Source organism: Cherax quadricarinatus, chromosome 11, assembly GCF_038502225.1.
Source record: "Cherax quadricarinatus isolate ZL_2023a chromosome 11, ASM3850222v1, whole genome shotgun sequence".
Classification (NCBI taxonomy): domain Eukaryota; kingdom Metazoa; phylum Arthropoda; class Malacostraca; order Decapoda; family Parastacidae; genus Cherax; species Cherax quadricarinatus.
In genome coordinates this window covers 8,195,398-8,208,031 of record NC_091302.1, presented here as the reverse complement: position 1 = coordinate 8,208,031, position 12,634 = coordinate 8,195,398, and the positions used below count along the sequence as shown (strand labels likewise).

At 39.9% G+C, this 12,634-nt stretch overlaps 1 protein-coding gene across 1 annotated transcript in view; it reads right to left on the bottom strand.

Moving 5' to 3' along the window:
* The window catches only part of LOC128687686 (3-oxo-5-alpha-steroid 4-dehydrogenase 1-like), a 55,052-nt gene that overhangs the window by 901 nt on the left and 41,517 nt on the right, over window positions 1-12,634 (bottom strand). The window contains exon 4 of the mRNA XM_053775278.2: window positions 7,112-7,262. Within this exon, the coding sequence (XP_053631253.1) occupies window positions 7,112-7,262 (151 nt within the window). The remainder of the gene's footprint in view (window positions 1-7,111; window positions 7,263-12,634) is intronic.

The following is a 12,634-nucleotide window of genomic DNA, read 5'->3' as shown; positions in this document are numbered from 1 at the left end:
ATGGTACCCAGGCATCCCCAATTATTTTAATATGGTGCACAGTGAATGCGCACACCAATTCTCTCATGTCTAGGTGACTCACGCTTATTGTGGCAGTGTTGAATGAATGACAAAGAAAACGTATATATACGTTTGGGGCGCTACGCACGTGAATGTATATATACGTTTGGACCATTTAAGGGTTAAATCTATATTTTATTTTTCCTGCCTTCAAATTTGGCACAACTGGCCTGAGATGCCTGGCCAGTATAGAATCGGTTTTAACACTCGGTGTGCGCAGTATTAAAAAACATCTGGGACCACTTAGTACCTTGTGGGAGCACCAGTTCAATTGAGCATCGCCTAGAGCAAATATCGTGGCAAACACCAGGGATTCACTGATGCCATGTCGTATTAACACTTCCCTTTTAAGAGGAAAGTGATGTTGACCCTAAGTTTTGTGGCTTTGAGATGGATGCGGCCACAAGTGGTCGAGGAAATATCAAAAACCTCGATAATAACCCATGTGCAACATCTTTTCATTTCTGATACCACTGGTAGTGTCATCCTGCCAGAATACCCTAAGAAAAGAGAAACGATTCTGGAACACGTGTAATGTGTTTGGCAGGCCAAGTGGCTGGCTGGCCGGGTGGCTGATTGACTTTGGCTGTCTCTATCTCCGTCTGTCTGTCTGTATCTATCTCTGCCTGTCTCTACCTCACAGGTATACATAAATAGTTATTAGACATAGTGTAAATTACCTAGGATAACCCAAAACATCCAGATAAAGTGCTATACTGTGCTTGTAGATTTAAGGCATTATAAGCATGACTGGCAAGTAATACGCATTTCACTTGTTCAGGAATCAGATGTGACTCTGCATCGTGTTCATGTTAGTTCATGAGTGGCTCTCTGAGACAGAAAGAGAGACAAGCAGACAGAGACAGGAAGACAGACACACAGGCAGAAAGACAGATAAGCAGAGACAAAGAGACAAAGCTAGACAGACAGACAAATAGACAGACAGACAAACAGATAGACAGACAAACAGATAGACATGTTTATATGTAACAGCAAAAATAAACAAAGCCAACGCAGTGCACTATCATCAAGTGTCACTCACTGCTGCACTGTCAGCAATAGAGTGACACTCGTCTTATACAGTGCTGCTTCAAGGAGTTTCATATATACTCCAGCATGTCTAAAACATTGCTGGGACCTATAAATACTATGTATATATTTCTAGACAATAGTAGGTGACCAAGGCAGGTGAAAATGTTCACCTGTCAGTGTGTTTGTGACTATCTGAGTACCTAACATCAGTGTCAGAACAAACATTGGCTATGAAATCACAAGAAATGCATACTACAATTTGTAATTATCAGAACAAAAAAAATTATACGTATAAATTAAAAAAATAAAAGAAGAAAAAATGGTATATCGGCAACACTTCTGCAAGCGGCAGGACTCCATGTTGCTGTCAGGTGAGCATCCAGCGTCAACTTTGTGGTCTTATATCTCAGTAAGTACTGATCTGAAAATTTCCCTTTTGGTCTTATTACACACAGAAAATTGCCCCCTTCAATTATTTTTTTTTTCAAAATATTTGGAGCGCTGGCAGTGAAAATGTAGATCTACGTTTGGACAGTTTAGGGGTTAATGTTAGTATGATCATAACTTACCAAACTACAGTGGTCCCTCGTTTATCGTCGTTAATCCGTTCCTGGAAGTGCGACAATTATCGAAATAGACGATTTTCGAATAAATTTTCCCCATAAGAAATAATGTAAATACAATTAATTCGTTCTTGACACCCAGAAGTATTAAAACAAAAAATTTTTTTACATGAAATATAGATGTAGTACATAAACAATACAATGGCACATAATGAATGAAACATTAACAGCATAACACTTACCTTTATTGGCGATTCTTCTTAGTGTATGGAAGACTGGAGGAGGAGATTGGATTAGTTACTGTTTGGAATGGGAATCCCCTTCCATCAACACTTCAGGTACCAAGTCCTTTTCTGGGGTTACATACTTCTCTTCTCTGTTTCTTAATGCCACTAGGACCAGCTTGAGAGGCACTGAGTCCTGTCTCGCAAAAAGTGTCCAGAGAGCTCTGTTTCTGGCATCTCTTTAAAACTTTCCTAAAATGGGCCAAGACTCTGTCACTGTACAACTTGCCGATATGGCTTCCAACATCCTTCTCAGGGTGATGCTTCTCCATAAATCTTTCCATCCTACCCCACATTTCAAAAATCTCCTTAATTTCTGAAGAAGTCACCTTCTTCCATCTCTCTTCCTCCTCCTCTGCAGCAAGATTCTGAGCTGCGATCTGTTGCTGTTCCTGCTGAAGCTCTTGCAGCCCCTCAGTGGTTAGCTCTTCATTGTAGTCCTCCACCAACTCTTCCACATCCTCCAAACTCACATCCAACCCCATGGAACTCCCCAATGCCACAATAGATTTCACAACTGACATAGGCTCATCAGGGTCAGCCACAAACCCTTCAAAATCCCTCTTGTGGACACAATCTGGCCACAATTTTCTCCAAGCAACAGCAGCTTCCTTGATTTCCTTTTTCTTTGCCACGATGGAAGATATGGTTGTATGGGGTTTGTTATACATCCTGGCCAGTTCAGCCACACGTACGCCACTTTCATATTGTTCAATGATGCTTTTCTTAAATTCAATCGTATTTCTCACCTTCTTTACCAAAGGCTTGGCACTAGGAGCTTTCTTTGGAGCCATGGTAGCTTATTTAGCATTTGCAAGCACTAAAATGAATGGAATATTATGAAATATTTCGTATGAACAAGTGAGGGGACCGTCGCTCACTGGTAAACAATGGCACACTGGCTGGGAAGGAAGGCCGAGGCGGCTCAGAGCCGTGAGTATGCGTCCAGGACGAACAACAATTAGCGAGTCAACCAACTATTTGTGAGCCAATGTTTGGACGAAAATAACGTGACGATTTCCGAAAAGGATGACTATCGAGCCCGACGATTATCGAGAGGGACCACTGTGCTGCATGATCCTCACTGTTAACATCATTATAACAACTCATCCAAAAGTAACATGACTCTTGAAACCAGAGATTGGCGAACTTTTTTCGGTATTACCCCAAAACAAATTTGTGCACAGCGAAATTCCCCACTAGACTTGAAAGCCCATGGAATCCAGAAAACACAAGAAGTATTCAAATTCAAAATAGTTTACTGAATCCATTTGTATGGAAAATACAGTCACACAGCCATTTTATTTATATGTTTACTGAGCCTTCTTTACCTTCGAGATTTTTATATTTACCCCATTTGGGGAAATTTACCCCAGTTCCCTGACCTCTGCTTTAGATGAAATTCTGATCTATTGTGGACTTAATGGTCCAATAGACTGAAACTTCTAAATGTTTATATCACATTTGTGGATTAGTTGTGACAATACTCATACAATAGTTCCCAATTAGCAACAATTTGCTTCGTGTCATTAAAAAGGATGTTAGTTGACTGGTGTGGGTTGCATCCTGTGGATAAAATTGACCTAATTTGCAGGAAATGCTCTGCATAACAAGGGGCTTTCTATACAGTAGTACGTCACTGATATCAGCTATGATCTGTATACTTTGTACATGTACCTGTAGAAATAAAGATTATTATTATAATAATTATTGTTGTTGTTTTTTTTTTCAACAAACCAGCCGTATCCCGCTAAGGCAGGGTGGCCCAAAAAGAAAAACGAAAGTTTCTCTTTTTAAATTTAGTAATTTATACGGGAGAAGGGGTTACTAGTCCCTTGCTCCCGGCATGTTAGTCGCCTCTTACAACACGCATGGCTTACGGAGGAAGAATTCTGTTCCACTTCCCCATGGAGATAAGAGGAAATAAACAAGAACAAGAACTAGAAAGAAAATAGAAGAAAACCCAAAGGGGTGTGCTTGTACATGTAGGTGTAGCATGACCTAAGTGTAAGTAGAAGTAGCAAGACATATCTGAAATCTTGCATGTTTATGAGACAGAAAAAAAGGACACCAGCAATCCTACCATCATGTAAAACAATTACAGGCTTTCATTTTACACTCACTTGGCAGGATGGTAGTACCTCCCTGGGCAGTTGCTGTCTACCAACCTACTACCTATAATTATTGTTATTACTATAAATATTATTCTTTCTTTCAACGCACCGGCCGTATCCCACCGAGGCAGGGTGGCCCAAAAGGAAAAACAAAAGTTTCTCCTTTTACATTTAGTAATATATACAGGAGAAGAGGTTACTAGCCCCTTGCTCCCGGCATTTTAGTCACCTCTTACGACACGCATGGCTTATGGAGGAAGAATTCTGTTCCACTTCCCCATGGAGATAAGAGGAAATAAACAAGAACAAGAACTAGAAAGAAAATAGCAGAAAACCCAGAGGGGTGAGTATATATATGCTTGTACATGTATGTGTAGTGTGACCTAAGTGTAAGTAGAAGTAGCAAGACATACCTGAAATCTTGCATGTTTATGAGACAGACAAGACACCAGCAATCCTACCTTCATGTAAAACAATTACAGGCTTTCGTTTTACACTCACTTGGCAGGACGGTAGTACCTCCCTGGGCGGTTGCTGTCTACCAACCTACTACCTAGATAAATATTATTACTATTATAATTATTATTATCACTTGCTGGCTAACAGGTCCTGGTATACCTGGTATACTCCAGGTATACCAATAGCTGCTCATTACAAATTGGATAACAACCCACATTATTTAACTGAATTTTACCACAAAAATACATAACAAATGTGTTAATATTTTGCATATCACCATTTCATAAACTGAAAAAGAAATAATATAATTCTATAAATGATAATAAATAATTCAATACTTTTTACCAAAAGTAAAGTAATTACTCTGTGCCTTTCCTTTTGTTTTTTAAACACAGTGTCTATCTACCACCAGTATAGGGTGATATCCCTCCCAAAAAAGGAAACACATTTACCATCAATCATTCAATCTTTGTCTTGTCAGAAATGGGTGAACATCATAGTTCAGATGGCCCTTTGAACTTCAACATCCATGACTCACACCCATATAATGCAGTGTTATGTTGGCCATGTAGAACAAGAACACACTTGTAACCCTTCACATGGCCACCACAAGTCAAGTTTGGTGAAATTAATAGGTTAGACACATCACTCTCAGCCTAGTGAACAATATATCATGTAGCATTACTGAAGCTAGTAACATGGGTGGTGTTTAAATAAGTTAAACAAATATAACAGGGTGTGAGAAGGATCTACAAAGCAAAGGCCAGTAGGCCTACTGCAGTATTTTATATTTCTAACTATACAAATTTGTTTCCTAATGTTTCAAGTTTGTTGTAGCAAAATTTTATAAAGTGAATCTTTATAAAGTGGGCACTGCCTGGACCTCTGTTAATAGATAAACATATTTACAGATGGGGTTATTAAAGAAATGAATGCTAGGGTGTTGGGGAGAGGTGTGGGATTGGAAGATTAAGAATCTAATACAGTTACTTTTTGCAAGTGACACTGCTTTTGGGAGATGCTGAAGAGAAGTTGCAAAGGTTGGTGTATGAATTTGGGAGGGTATGTAAAAGAAGGAAATCAAAAGTGAACATTGGAAAGAAGGTGATGAGGGTAACAAAATATTTAGGTAATGAAAGACTATATCAGCTTGGAAGGATCCTTTCTTGGAGGAAGTGAATGTGTTCAGATATTTGGGAGCAGACTTGCCAGCAGATGGGTCTATAAAAGACAAGGTGAGCCATAAAACTGACCTGGGGAAACAGGTAGGTGGTACATTAAGGCATCTGCAGAGACAAAGAATGTTATCCATGGAGATAAAACAGGAAATATATGAGGGTATAGTGGTACCAACACTCTTATATGGGTGTGAAGATGGGTTGTGAATGTTGCAACAAGGAAGAAGCTGTAGGCAGTGGAGATGTTATGTCTATAGGGCAATATGCAGTGTGAAATTATGCAGATAATTCTTAGTTTCCTAGGTAGTAGGTTGGTAGACAGCAACCGCCCAGGGAGGTACTACCGTTCTGCCAAGTGAGTGTAAAATGAAAGCCTGTAATTGTTTTACATGATGGTAGGAGTGCTGGTGTCCTTTTTTCTGTCTCATGAACATGCAAGATTTCTGGTACGTCTTGCTATTTCTACTTACACTTAGGTCACACTACACATACATGTACAAGCATATATATACACACCTCTCTGGGTTTTCTTCTATTTTCTTATTAGTTCTAATTCTTGTTTATTTCCTCTTATCTCCATGGGGAAGTGGAACAGAATTCTTCCTCCGTAAGCCATGCGTGCTGTAAAAGGCGACTAAGATGCCGGGAGCAAGGAGCTAGTAACCTCTTCTCCTGTATATATTACTAAATGTAAAAGGAGAAACTTTTGTTTTTCCTTTTGGGCCACCCTGCCTCGGTGGGATGCAGCCGGTGTGTTGAAAGAAAGAAGAATTCTTAGTTTGGAGATTATAAGGTGCAGAGTTACTTAAAGTATTATCCAGAGGGCTGAGCAGGGGTTGTTGAGATGGCGTGGTCATTTAGAGAGGATGGAACAAAGTAGGATGACTTGGAGGGTATATAAATCAGTAGTGTGGGGAAGGCAAGGTTGGAAGGAGTGGGGTAGAAGAGGTTTTATATGCAAGGGGCTTGCACATCCAGCAGACATCTGTGAACATGTTAGATATTAGTGAGTGGAATAAAGTGGTTTTCATAGGCTGTTGGAGTGTGAGCTAGGTAACATGAAGGGATTCATGGGAAATCAGTTAACCAGACTTGAGTCCTGGAGGTGGGAAGTACAGTGCCTGCACTTTGAAGAAGGGGTGGGCATATTTGCAGTTTGCAGGGGAATCTGAACTGTAGCATAGGTGCAACTCTGGCAAGACAGTGGTATAAGTGATGATGACAGCGTTTTTCTTTTACAGGTCACTATGCCTTGGTGGGAGATGGCCGATGTGTTCGGAAAAAATTCTAATGCAATGAAGAAATAATAAAAGAAAAATAATGTGCCACCAAACTATAATTTACTTTACAAATTTACAGTTGTTAGCAATTTCTATCAAAGCTGAAGATCACTGAGAATATACAAATATAAAAGAACTTACTGATGGTGTTGAAGTGCTCTCCTGGATAAGAAAAGAGTGGTGAACACTGCATGAGCAGCAGCGGGCGGAGCAAGGCTGGCCAACGCATAACCCCACATTTCCACAATCTCACCAAAATAATTGGGGCACGATATTCTCTCAAATAATCCTCCTGCAAAATATATACAGAACTAAAGTAAAGCCTTTCTAAAAAATATATTTAGAGAATTTTAGGAGCTGAAAATACTAAGGCTGAGTTTACATCTGTCATAAAAAAAAGCCATTGAAACATTAAGCATGTGAATAAGTTCAAAGTCCTGTCCCTGTCCTCCTTGCCTATAAATACTGGCTCCCTCACTCTTTTGTGTTAGTAAAGAAATGGTTATGATCATAACCATGATTTTTAAAGAGATGGAGGAGTAAGCCAACGGAAGTCCTCAGTCAGATGACCAAAAGCTCCTGCTGCAGGTCATCATATGACTAAGACCTGCATTAGGAAACACTTGTCCTGTTTCCTGACAAACATTATACTACCTTCTGTGTCAGTGTGACTCGTCAGTGGTCTAAGTTGGACTGAAACGTCATAAGCTTCTCTCTTCTACGTGTGGGCTATATGTTCATTAGCTACCTTTCTTCAGAGATATAGGAATGAACTAAGAGGAGACTATTATTATTATTATAATCAAAACTAAGCACTAAACCAGCAGGGTCATACAGCTATGAGGAGACTAAAGGAGGTAAATCTGATGATACTGGAGGACAAAAAGTACTAGAGGTAGTTAACTGCATAACAAATCCAACTTTATAGTCTATGTCTAAAAGTAGTCTTTAAGCATTAGGATTAGTTTTGCCAGCAGTACATTGCATACCAGTGGCTTTCTTTGTGGCTAATGATGCTTTATTACATGTAAACTACATTATCTTCATACCACAGAGAAATAAAAATTTGCATTTGTAAATAGAATAAATGACTTTTTTTTTTGCTATACTATTAATTTCTACATGCATAAATAGTACTCTAAAGGAATTTTGTTGACAAAATGTTCATGATATCTAATAGAAGTGGTCCCCTATTTTTAAAATGGTGTCACAGATAACAAAATTTATATTCCTAGAGTTTGAATTTATAAACAAGATTAGCATTCAGGAATCTATGCAAGGAGTCATTAATGAGAATATATAGACAAGTAGCTGGGTTGGTAGCACACTCAGCTCACACACCAAGCTCTATGGTTCAGTCCCCAATACAGGTGGAAACATTTGGGCATGTTTCCTTAAGACACTTGCTGTCCTTGTTCACCAAGCAGCAAAATAGGTACCTAGGTGTAAGTCGACTGGTGTGGGTTGCATCCTGGGGACAAAATTAACCTAAGGTGCAGGAAATGCTCTGCATAACCAGGGGCTTTCTATATAGTAGTATATCAATGATGTCAGCTATGTTCTGTATAAGTTGTACATGTACTTGTATAAATCTTTCATCTTTCAACACACCAGCTGTATCCCGCCAAGGCGGGGTGGCCCAAAAGGAAAAATGAAGGCTTCTCCTTTTTTATTATTTTTTTATTAACACACTGGCCGATTCCCACCAAGGCAGGGTGGCCCGAAAAAAAAAAAACTTTCACCATAATTCACTCCATCACTGTCTTGCCAGAAGGTTGCTTTACAATACAGTTTTTAAACTGTACTTCCCATCTCCAGGACTCAAGTCCGGCCTGCCGGTTTCCCTGAATCCCTTCATAAATGTTACTTTGCTCACACTCCAACAGCACGTCAAGTATTAAAAACCATTTGTCTCCATTCACTCCTATCAAACACGCTCACGCATGCCCGCTGGAAGTCCAAGCCCCTCGCACTCAAAACCTCCTTTACCCCCTCCCTCCAACCTTTCCTAGGCTGACCCCTACCCTGCCTTCCTTCCGCTACAGACTGATACACTCTTGAAGTCATTCTGTTTCGCTCCATTCTCACTAAATGTCCAAACCACCTCAACAGCCCTTCCTCAGCCCTCTGGACAACAGTTTTGGCAATCCCGCACCTCCTCCTAACTTCCAAACTATGAATTCTCTGCATTATATTCACACCACACATTGCCCTCAGACATGACATCTCCACTCCTCCAGCCTTCTCCTCACTGCAACATTCATCACCCATGCTTCACACCCATACAAGAGCGTTGGTAAAACTATGTTCTCATACATTTCCCTCTTTGCCTCCAAGGACAAAGTTCTTTGTCTCCACAGACTCCTAAGTGCACCGCTCACCCTTTTCCCTTCATCAATTCTACGATTCACCTCATCTTTCATAGATCCATCCTCTGACACGTCCACTCCCAAATATCTAAATACATTCACCTCCTCCATACTCTCTCCCTCCAATCTGATATCCAATCTTTCATCACCTAATCTTTTTGTTATCCTCATAACCTTACTCTTTCCTGTATTCACTTTTAATTTTCTTCTTTTACATACCCTACCAAATTCATCAACCAACCTCTGCAACTTCTCTTCAGAATCTCCCAAGAGCACAGTGTCATCAGCAAAGAGCAACTGTGACAACTCCCACTTTATGTGTGATTCTTTATCTTTTAACTCCACACCTCTTGCCAAGACCCTCGCATTTACTTCTCTTACAACCCCATCTATAAATATATTAAACAACCATGGTGACATCACACATCCCTGTCTAAGGCCTACTTTTACTGGGAAATAATCTCCCTCTTTCCTACATACTCTAACTTGAGCCTCACTATCCTCGTAAAAACTCTTCATTGCTTTCAGTAACCTACCTCCTACACCATACACCTGCAACATCTGCCACATTGCCCCCCTATCCACCCTGTCATACGCCTTTTCCAAATCCATAAATGCCACAAAGACCTCTTTAGCCTTATCTAAATACTGTTCACTTATATGTTTCACTGTAAACACCTGGTCCACACACCCCCTACCTTTCCTAAAGCCTCCTTGTTCATCTGCTATCCTATTCTCAGTCTTACTTTTAATTTTTTCAATAATAACTCTACCATACACTTTACCAGGTATACTCAACAGACTTATCTCCCTATAATTTTTGCACTCTCTTTTGTCCCCTTTGCCTTTATACAAAGGAACTATGCATGCTCTCTGCCAATCCCTAGGTACCTTACCCTCTTCCATACATTTATTAAATAATTGCACCAACCACTCCAAAACTATATCCCCACCTGCTTTTAACATTTCTATCTTTATCCCATCAATCCTGGCTGCCTTACCCCCTTTCATTTTACCTACTGCCTCACGAACTTCCCCCACACTCACAACTGGCTCTTCCTCACTCCTACAAGATGTTATTCCTCCTTGCCCTATACACGAAATCACAGCTTCCCTATCTTCATCAACATTTAACAATTCCTCAAAATATTCCCTCCATCTTCCCAATACCTCTAACTCTCCATTTAATAACTCTCCTCTCCTATTTTTAACTGACAAATCCATTTGTTCTCTAGGCTTCCTTAACTTGTTAATCTCACTCCAAAACTTTTTCTTATTTTCAACAAAATTTGTTGATAACATCTCACCCACTCTCTCATTTGCTCTCTTTTTACATTGCTTCACCACTCTCTTAACCTCTCTCTTTTTCTCCATATACTCTTCCCTCCTTGCATCACTTCTACTTTGTAAAAACTTCTCATATGCTAACTTTTTCTCCCTTACTACTCTCTTTACATTATCATTCCACCAATCGCTCCTCTTCCCTCCCGCACCCACTTTCCTGTAACCACAAACTTCTGCTGAACACTCTAACACTACATTTTTAAACCTACCCCATACCTTTTCGACCCCATTGCCTATGCTCTCATTAGCCCATCTATCCTCCAATAGCTGTTTATATCTTACCCTAACTGCCTCCTCTTTTAGTTTATAAACCTTCACCTCTCTCTTCCCTGATGCTTCTATTCTCCTTGTATCCCATCTACCTTTTACTCTCAGTGTAGCTACAACTAGAAAGTGATCTGATATATCTGTGGCCCCTCTATAAACATGTACATCCTGAAGTCTACTCAACAGTCTTTTATCTACCAATACATAATCCAACAAACTACTGTCATTTCGCCCTACATCATATCTTGTATACTTATTTATCCTCTTTTTCTTAAAATATGTATTACCTATAACTAAACCCCTTTCTATACAAAGTTCAATCAAAGGGCTCCCATTATCATTTACACCTGGCACCCCAAACTTACCTACCACACCCTCTCTAAAAGTTTCTCCTACTTTAGCATTCAGGTCCCCTACCACAATTACTCTCTCACTTGGTTCAAAGGCTCCTATACATTCACTTAACATCTCCCAAAATCTCTCTCTCTCCTCTACATTCCTCTCTTCTCCAGGTGTATACACGCTTATTATGACCCACTTCTCGCATCCAACCCTTACTTTAATCCACATAATTCTTGCATTTACACATTCATATTCTCTTTTCTCCTTGCATAACTGATCATTCAACATTACTACTACCCCTTCCTTTGCTCTAACTCTCTCAGATACTCCAGATTTAATCCCATTTATTTCCCCCCACCAAAACTCCCCTACCCCCTTCAACTTTGTTTCGCTTAGAGCCAGGACATCCAACTTCTTTTCATTCATAACATCAGCAATCATCTGTTTCTTGTCATCTGCACTACATCCACGCACATTCAAGTATCCCAGTTTTATAAAGTTTTTCTTCTTCTTTTTTTTAGTAAATGTCTACAGGAGAAGGGGTTACTAGCCCATTGCCTTTAGCCCATTGCCCATTGCTTTTAGTCGCCTCATATGACACGCATGGCTTACAGAGGAAAGATTCTTTTCCACTTCCCCATGGACAATAGAAGAAATAAAGAAGAACAAGAGCTATGTAGAAAAAGGAGAAAAACCTAGATGTATGTGTATATATATGCATGTGCATGTCTGCGAAGTGTGACCAAAGTGTAAGTTGGAGTAGCAAGATGTCCCTGTTATCTAGCGTGTTTATGAGACAGAAAAAGACACCAGCAATCCTACCATCATGCAAAACAGTTACAGGTTTCTGTTTCACAGTCATCTGGCAGGACGGTAGTACTTCCCTGGGTGGTTGCTGTCTACCAACCTACTACCTACTAGACAGGTCCATCACAATCCATCCCAGTAATAAGATATTTGCCCAACCCAGTTTTCAATGATACCCAAGAAATAAGCTCTGATGGGAAGTGACACAGTTACTTTTTGCTGATGATACTGTGCTTGTGGGAGATTCTAAAGAAAAATTGCAAAGGTTAGTGGACGAATTTGGGAGTGTGTGTAAAGGTACAAAGTTGAAAGTGAACACAGAAAAGAGTAAGGTGATGATAAGGCTTTCAATACAGTCGACCATGAACTGCTGTACTCCAAATTAATGCACTATGGTATCCGAGGCCACTCCCTCAATTACCTAAAATCATACCTTAGTAACAGAACTCAATATGTGTATGCAAATGATGCAAACTCTTCCACCCAACCAATCACAGTAGGAGTCCCACAAGGAAACATCCTTAGACCACTCCTC